This window comes from Octodon degus, unplaced genomic scaffold, assembly GCF_000260255.1.
Source record: "Octodon degus isolate 3935 unplaced genomic scaffold, OctDeg1.0 scaffold00246, whole genome shotgun sequence".
Lineage (NCBI taxonomy): Eukaryota > Metazoa > Chordata > Mammalia > Rodentia > Octodontidae > Octodon > Octodon degus.
Window position 1 is genome coordinate 2,499,892 of NW_004524822.1, and position 9,444 is coordinate 2,509,335.

Consider the following 9,444-nt stretch of genomic DNA (forward strand, 5'->3'; position numbering starts at 1 on the left):
ATGTGGAGTATGAAATTAAATTAGGGCTGGGGATACAGCTCTATAGGCACAGAGCCTGCCTGGAAAACATGAGGTCATGAGTTTGATTCTCAGTACAAAAAATTAATTTAGTATCTGCTTTTCTGTACCCATATTCATGTAAAGTCTACTGCATATACAGATATTTAACCCCAATCCTAAATGTAACATAAAAGAAGATTGAAATATAGCATAAGGACTCAATAATTTGGAATGAGCAAGAATTTAAAACCATTCATTTCACAAGTATTTTTGAGCACCTATCTTATGTCATGAACTTTGCTTAAACCATGTGATCTGATTCTGAGCAGAAGAGATCTAAATAAAACTCATACTGGCAAACTAAATGAATACTGTACTTACCCTTCTGTGCTTAATATTTTAACATGTGAAAATAAACTTTTAACATTGCTTTACATGTCACATTTCAAGAAATGAAACATAGTCACTACGTTTTTTTTTTTTTTTTTTAATTAGTGCTGTTAAGTGCTTAAAAAAATAACTGACGCTGTCTTATAAGTAAAGATTAGTGGGCCAGTCTGTGGAAGGGCTTAGACTGTCACTAACATTTAGGATCACACAGGCAGGTTATTTGTTCTGTTAGAAATAAGAGCACTAACATGATTGAAATATTAAAAGAAATGCTTACATGAGGACGAATGCATGCAGAGGCATGGCTAGAGCGTAAGATACATGAAACAGGGCACTCATTCAAGATTATTTAGATCTTACCTTAAAATTTTGGACAGAATTTGCAAAAGATGGGAAAGCTTCTAGTATTTCCTAACAACATGAAAAGATAATATATACAAACATAATATAAATCAGAAACAAAAAATTATGTATAACAAAACATAATTAAATAAGAAAATTAATGGAGAGGCAACTGTCTATTAACAGCAATAATTTTAATGGCATAAATATTTTAAGATGTTTTTGTAACTTCCAGTAAGTCAATGGAATTATTTGGCAAATGCCATTTTAATTTGGAATACACCTGTGTGGCAAAACGCAAATAGTTTCTAAACGTGTTTTGAAATAACATTAAACATTTTAGGAGGATTGTGTAAAGCAGAAGCACACAGACTCATAATTTTTTCTCTGAAAATGACCCAGCCTAGTGCGTGTCTCGTGTTCCCACCACAGTGGCAACGGGCCTGCGCTTTTGAGAGCAGCAGGGGATATTTGTTATAACGGAGGAATGGATGGGTGGAAAGAACCCTGAAGACTTACTAGGAAAGAAAGAGAAGCAAATGCATCCATTTTCTGTACTGAAGAGTAAGTGCTAATCACCCACAGGATACAGGTTTTTTAGTGTATTATCAACACATGATAGTTACACTGGTTTTGGGGAAACTTGATTTTCAATTCATGGTTGAAGAAGGCATGGAAATGTCTACTCTGGTAAAAGCATCCATTAAAGTGGTATTCATAAAATTCTTAAATAGAATCATAAAAAAGGAATATAGCAGGGCCGAAGAGGTAGCTCAGTGGCCTAAGTGCCTGGTTAGGCAAGCCCAGGGACCCGGGTTCCGTGTGTCACATCCTGTGCCACATGGGCCCCACCCCCAGGTGCACTAGCCAGCCACGGAGGTGTGGTGGCACATGCCTGTAATCCCAGCGCTGGGGAAGCTGAAAAGAGGAGGAGCACCACAAGTCCAAGCTGTGTCATGAGACCCTGTACTAAATACATTTAAAATTTTTTATTTTTTAAATGTATTTGAAGGGAAATCATATCCCTTCAAAAAACGGGAGCTTGGCTGATATGTTGATATCAATATTTTTAAAAATGGATTAAGAAATTTCCTGTGATCTGGGTATACAAACATTGAATATTTGGGGTGGATAGCACCCATCACCCCGACATATGTGAGCTGTAAGGACCTAAAAGTTCACGGAATGTAGGAAGGGGAGTGCTAAGCCCTACATCAAAAAATATTTAGTTTAAAATCATTAAAAAAACATTCAGCTTTTGTATTATAAGAAAGGAGAGAAGGTTAGCACTCCCCTTGACAAAGATGGAGGAGGCCCTCGGGCCTGACAACAGGTATACAGCTAAAAGCATTCAGCTTTAGATATTTATGCCCTACATTATAAATATCACAAAAGGGTAAATCTTATAACAATATTTGTCTCAAAATTAATTTTTTAGGCAGTATGGAATAAGTTATTTACATCTGGGTTTAGGAAAAGGGTGGAGAAAATGTTTAAAAATCAAAATTTATTTTCTAGATAATTCACTTCTTCAGTATCACTGTTAATTCTTTGGCAAAATAGATTAGCAAGCTTGTGTCAGGAGTGAGTGTGGCTCACTTGCCTAAAGATTTCTGGCATTACATTCCTGCTCATGGGCACGTTCTAAAATGTCTTTGTTTCTTCCATATTTCTGGTCACAGTTCACTTAACTGGTGAAGAGATGAACGTGAGAGGAATTAGAAGGATAAAAAAATCAGAAACAAAGCCAGATATAAATCCATCTGGGTAATTTAAGGGCTTTAGTATGTAAATCGGATTAAACATTGACTTTCTCTGCTGCCCAGGGTGAATCTGGTGTGTTTTCTTATAGTTTCTTATTCACACAGAGCATCCATGTTCACTGACATGAAGACACAGAGAGCTCCAGGGAATCCAAGCTCCTCGCAGCACCCTGCGCTAGACGTTCACACCATCGGCGGTGCAGCCTTAGAGATACTCCTTAGCAGTGCTTGCTTTACCGACTATAGGTGTAGTGCCATGGTGGTCAGTGTTTGGGCCAGAATTCTCTCAAGATACACAAAGTGATTGCTACAGCTACAGTATTTTAAGAAGTGAGGAAAGTTCTCTCAAGCGTCTTACTAATTTCATCTAAGAGATTAAGGAATGGAGGAAAGATCAGCTATCTTTGTTCTGCTTCATTCTTTCCTAAATTACTGATTTATAAATATTAGTGAAATATGTTTTTCTATTTGAAAACTTCAGGTTATGTTTTGCTGACCTTCGCCTGCTTTAGGCAGATTTCTAATTATTTATAACTATATATATATTTTTTTCTTTGTTTTGATGTGGTCTCACTATGTAGTTCAGGCTGGCCTTGAACCCATGGCAATTCTCTTGCCTGTACCTCCTGAGCGCTGGGATTACAGGCGTGTGCCACCGCTCTTGGCTAGAAAATATATTTTTAAAATTTGGGGGTTTTTTTGTTGTCTATTATAACATCAAACTACTTCAAACCCCCCCTTGAGATCTTAGGAATGCAAATAGAAAGTTATAACAATTTTTGAAAATTTTGATTATTATTTTCCCTGTTGTCATTTTGCTTTATAAAACCCAGCACTGAACCTACCATGGTATAATAAAAAAACCACAATGTGATTTCAAAAATATTAATAATTGTCATATCAATTGTTGTTCAAGATGGGGACAAAAGACATTCTGACCCCCTGAGTGAGCTACAAACTGGGACAAGATTTCTACAAAGAAATTTGAAAACTATTTCAAAATGGATTAAAATTATACATGTTCTTTGGCTTAGGAATTCCATGTCTGAGAAAAAATCTTATCAGGTTTTATTGTCCAAAAACCTTATTTACAATAACACAAATATCAGAAATTTCCAACATTGATTGGAAGAATAAATTATTGTACATACACATGATGATCTGCTTAGTTCTTTATACTTTTAGCAGAAAATGATTATAGAATCATGTGGATATTATTGCACTGTTTTGTTCACATATTATGTATCTATATATACATGGAAGAATATTGGAAATTAACAGTATCATATTAAAATTTCCCCCTGTGATAGCTTTTCTCTAGAAGGGTAACTATAGATAACCTTTCTTCTCATATTTTTTCGCCGATGACAATGAATATACATCACTCATCATTTGAAAGCTTTAAGACTAAGTTAGTTTTGTCCAATCAAACCAAACAAGAAGACTCAACATAAAATAAAGTGATGGGTGTAAAATCCCCTCAGTCCTTACTGCGCTACAACGGACTTCCCACCACGGCTGCCTTTCCTCAGTTATACTTTTTAGCACCACGTATTTGTCATTCAGCAACAGTGTTCCCAGTGCCACGAATCTCTTCTTCCAGGAATCACCTCCCCATTTGGTGGTATCCACCCCTTCCTCAGTTAGAGTGCGTTCCAACGTGTGACTCTGAAGACAGTTTCTACAAAGGCTGAACCACCGTCATCAAGCGAGTCATCAGTGACTAAAGAAAATGAGTACTTACATCCTTCTCTGGCTCCTCGGTGCCTGCACTGTGGACATCAGGATAATGTTTCAGAAACTGGGCCACATAGGTCATAATAGACTTCTCATCTGGCTTATCTACATCAACATCTGGAAGAAAAACAAAATGAATATGAACAAAACAACCACCAAAAAAGAAAAAAACATATGAATAAGCTGACTCACATTAGTTGAGTTTAAATAACAGACATTTTGAATCTAGGTATTGTAAAACTCTGTTATCAGTACTCAAGAAAGCTAAAGTTACTATTAAGATTGTTTTGAGGGGGAGAAAGAATTTAGTCTGGAAGAAATTTTTTAAATGCAGGAAGAGGGCACATTTCAACGAAGAGCTTTTGTGAAGGGAGTACATGTTGTTTATAAGTAATGTCTATGTTGCTTCATCAGAAAGTTGAAATTTTATAATCCTCAAATATCTGGTATAGTAATTAAATACAAATAGTATGACAAATTGAGAATTGGGGTGAGGAGGTAGCATACAATACTCATGGGTGTGATACCAATTTTTTCTTTTTAATTTTTATGTATTTGGTACAGGGTCCCACTATGCAGCTTGGACTTGTGGTGATCCTCCTGTCTCAGCCTCCTCAGTTCTGGGATTACAGGTGTGCACCACCAAGCCTGGTCCTGGTGGCCAGCACCGTGCACCCGGGATTAGGGCCAGCACATATACGGTACCAGGGGTCAAGCCCAGATCCTTGAGCCTGTGCCTAGGCTGCTAAGCCATCTCCATGGTCCCTTGCAAATTATTCTTGATGGCCAGACATAGGTAGCCCACATGCCCCCCAAACACTGCTTCAGAAGACTATCTGATTCTGTAGTTTTTTCTCTGTGGGGCATTTTTTTCTGAATTACTGCCCTTTGAAACAGTCAAGTGCTTCTTGAGGAAACACTGCCTGAAATGAATCTCAGTCACTATGGTTTTGAAGCTATAGATATTTACATAATAAAATCAGTATCATAAGTCAGGAAAAGAAATTTTTACAGATTTAGTAGTTCGACAGTATCAAATACTATAAACTAGCATTTAAAGTATTTATTTAAAGGCAATGAAAATTATAACATTTTGCAGAGCATGTGTACAGCCAAAAGCAAACTAAACAAATCCAAGACATCATAATTAAAACATAAAACTATCCTAATGTTTTTTAAAGAATCCTTCTAATTGAGACATTAATGTGGTACTTAAAGAGTGCTGAAATTCACTTCATTTAAAGTAAAACAAAAATGAATGTTTTTGGCATCGTTTGGATGACTTAAATGTGATTTTATTTATTTTCTTATTATTTCTTTATTTGTTTACTTGGTACGGGGGTCTCACTACACAGCTCGGACTCGTAGTGATCCTCCTGTTGCAGCCTCCCCAGCACTGGGATCACAGGCTTGTGCCACCATCACTGACTGGCTGGCTCAGCATGCCCCAGGCGAGGCTGGTGCTTAAATGTGATTTTTGAAGAAAGATAATTAGGCTGGGCCTCTTGTCACATGTCTGTAACTCCAGTACTCAGGAGGCTGAGGCGGGAGGATTGTTATAAGTTCAAGACCAGCATAGGTGGATAGTGAGTTCAAGGCCAGCCTGAACTACATACAGAACAAGACATTGTCTCAAGAAAAAAAAAAAGAAAAGAAAAGAAACAGCAGAATGAAGTGACCATTGATGCTGAAGAAATGTGTGAAGAATGGATATTGCTCTCATGAAATGTGAAAGTTGAAAAAACACATGACTTCAAACACTATATATTCAATATATATGTACATCCGGTATAAAAAATTTGCATAATAGTCATTTCTCTATTTAATCTCTACCTTTGAAAATTTATATATTCGAGTTGGATAAATAACTTTTTAAAAAATGTATTTAGTACAGGGTCTTTTTACACAGATCCGACTAATAGTAATCCTCCTGCTTTCAGCCTTCCAAGCGCTGAGATTACTAAACATATGCGCCACCACGCCCACTCTCAATCGCTGTGTCAGTGTGCGTCGGGGCCAGAGCCTGCACAACTTGTGATGCTGGGAATCGAACCCTAGTCCCTGGGTCCACCTAAGTAGGAACTTCAATCCGCTGAGCTATCTGGCCGGTCCTAGCTAAATACCGTTTGAAAGGGCATTTTTATCTTGAGGCCAGCTCAGTTTCTGACCATCAAAGATCATGGAAGACACTGGATGTGCAAGAGCTTTTCGTGCTCACCTAGGAAAGGCCTCAACACTCTGAGAGTCTCTGAAGCGCACGGCTGTGATTTCTGGGCAGTTTCTCCCTCCGCTTTCTTGTACAGGACCAAAATGGAAGGGCCCTGCCTATGCCAGTGAGCACGGGGAGGGCAAGAAGGGGCCTCTGGGGCAAGGCAGTGCAGAAAGCCTCCCAGCCCAGAGGAAGCCCAGCCTGATTTTGGTAACTTTTCTACAGAAATGTAAAAGCATCTTTTTTGTTTGCAAGCTAGAAGAAGTTCGTTGGGAAATCCCATGTTTAAATAAGTATTTATTTACTGTATACTTGCTTTAATACATGTATTCTTAGAGATTTCTATAATTGCAAAGCAAAATGATAAATTATAACATTTGAAACATTATGTCTGGTATTTTTATTTCTGTGTAACAAAGTAATTCACAAAGGACACCAGAATTGTCTCTCCTAGGCTTGAAAGTGGTAATTCTGCTTCTAGTCTTAAAATTTACAGCCGTACCAGAAATGTGCTGAACAATAAGAATGAAAAATGTTAGTGAATCATTTGGCTTGTTAGGAAGAGAGAAAGCAAAACACTGAAATGCTTACCAACATTTTAAAGATCTTATTTTAGATCACTGATAATCTTCTATTTCTTCCAGATCTTTGGAGGCATAGAGTGATCATTTTACTTGGTCACACTCATCACCCCCCACACACTTCTAAAGCTTTTATTCCAGACTTAAGTGTGCGAAGCCAGACCACCCAGACGACGCACTGATGCTGCATAGCATGTTCACAAGTACACAGGCAAGCATTTATGCAAAAGGAAATTGGTCCCAAAAGATAATATTTTCCCCACTTTCTTTCTTTCATTTTTCATGCAGAGTCTTGCTACGCAGCTAGGACTTATAGTGATCCTCCTGGCTCAGGCTCCCCAGTGCTGGGATTACAGGCATCTGCCACCACGCCTGGTTTCAGGACCTGGACCTACACAACACGCCCAGAGTTCTGGGACTGCAAGGCATGAAGTACCAGGAATCAAACTCAGGTCCTTCCTCTTGCCAGGCAAGCACTTAGGCCACCCAGCTATCTCCCCAGCCCTTCTTCAGTTTTCTCTTCCATTACATGGAGCATTAAAAGTCATACAGTTTCTGAATTCCATTCTTACAGACACACAGCAGGGTGTGTTTGCTCTCTCAGCAATTACTGAACATACCTTCAGGATCCAGCAGCCTTGGGATACCCAATTGTGTTTCTGCAATAGTGAAAGCGTCCTCCAAATTTTCTCTGTTAGATCTGCCTTTCACCCTCTCCAAGTCCACCAGCGTGGGTTGAATGGCGTGGATGACTGAGTGAAAGGCAAGCCCACTCCTCCAGCTTCGTCCGAAGTCTTTCACTTCTATTCCAGTGTGCCTAGTGTGATAGTCACAGGAAATAATGTCACATTCGTGATGGAGGCGATGCTTTCTCCAAGGTCTAATGAAAGCCCCAATGCGCTTCACCAATGGTGCACTATGTTGGTTTACTGGCTTTTCAGGAAAATTAAACAAAATAAAATTTTTCAATAGGATGAAGAGTACATTGAAGATATATAGTTGCAGTTGTCTATGTGAGACTTTTCAGTAATTGAGGTGGTCAATTTAAAGCACATTTTATACTTATTTTTGAAAAGAAAACCCAATCAAGAGGAAACCATGTCAAAATCTTAAAAAGGGAAAACTGCAAAGATGCCAAAAATGATAACAACTAACCAATACACATTTTCGAAGAAATATCTACTAAATTCTAACACTAAGCAGTGCTGTGTCATAGAGCTACATATCACCAACCGAGACATCTAGAGTCAATATAATCATTCATAGAGGATACAAAGGAGCTCATTTTATTTCAAGATTTTCCCTTAGGATTGCCTTAAGAAAAATGCCCTAGTGGTAAATTCTTGTTTTTTAATACATAGTGGACTTGATTAATTTAGAACCAATTCTAAATAAATTAAGTGGTTTAAGCTGGTAATAATATTTCCTTGGCAATAGAAATGAAGCAAGCTCATAATGAGTTTTTTGGGGGTTTTTTTGGTACTGGGGATTGAACTCAGGACCCTGCATTTGCCAGGCAAGCACTTATTCTACTGAGCTACCACCCCCCAGGCCCCAAGTTTTTTCTACTTATAACTTATCAATTCTACAGTAAGTTGCAAAAAGAACTAAAAGATGATGTTTTGAACAATGGCAATTCCCTGTAAATGTAGAATTTACAAATGTGATCACTTATGTAGATAAAATAGCCAGGTAGTTTCTTTTAAAGGTTAGTCTTGATAACTTTGTAGTAATTTCTATACAAAGCAAAATCATCCCTGAATTAGATTTTATAGAGTTTCAAATTTTCCATGAAAATTACAATCTAAATTAGCAAGTGTCCTTAAATGTACCTCAGTGATCTTAGGGGTCACTCTAAAAAAAATGTTTCCTGATGCACATTCAGTTTGCATAAAATATTATGTGCCTAATGGGATACAACTGGACTTAATCACTGGCTTCATAAATATTCTAAAGGCACTTTTATAAGATTCCAAGGTTTTCTCTTCGCTCTTTTGTAGTTTCTGTCTCCGGTGGCGTGGCTGCAAGTGTGTCAAGCAGACATCTGATATCCACGTCAGTCAAGCAGCCTGTCCTTTATATGTCTTTGTCTCCCACCCCTTCGTGCATGGCCTCTTCATCTTATTTTCCTACATGTAATTTTCCTTTGCTCATACTTCCTCTTTTAAAATTGTTTCTGTCTCTCTGAGACTGTTAAAATTAGTTTTTTACAAAACAAGGCATTAATAGATTAACAAGTAGCTAATTAATACCAGGAGAGTAGATATTTTCTGATTTTCTTGAGCTTGTTTGTTGTCTGAGATATTTTCAGAGATGTATAAAAATGTTTCCCAAATAATTGCTAACTTGAAAAAATAGAAAAATTTTCAGATCATTTTTCCTCTATATTTGTGAAACATGTAGGCATATATTTATACATGTA

The 9,444-nt window shown here is 37.6% G+C and overlaps 1 protein-coding gene and 1 pseudogene across 1 annotated transcript in view; one reads left to right on the forward strand and one right to left on the reverse strand.

Annotated features, from left to right (window-relative positions):
• Syne1 (spectrin repeat containing nuclear envelope protein 1) overlaps positions 1 to 9,444 on the reverse strand; it is a 564,055-nt gene that overhangs the window by 382,595 nt on the left and 172,016 nt on the right. The window contains 3 exon segments of the mRNA XM_023706255.1: positions 751 to 801; positions 4,240 to 4,349; positions 7,643 to 7,839. Coding sequence (XP_023562023.1) covers positions 751 to 801; positions 4,240 to 4,349; positions 7,643 to 7,839 — 358 coding nt within the window.
• LOC111813961 lies at positions 1,993 to 2,099 on the forward strand (annotated as a pseudogene).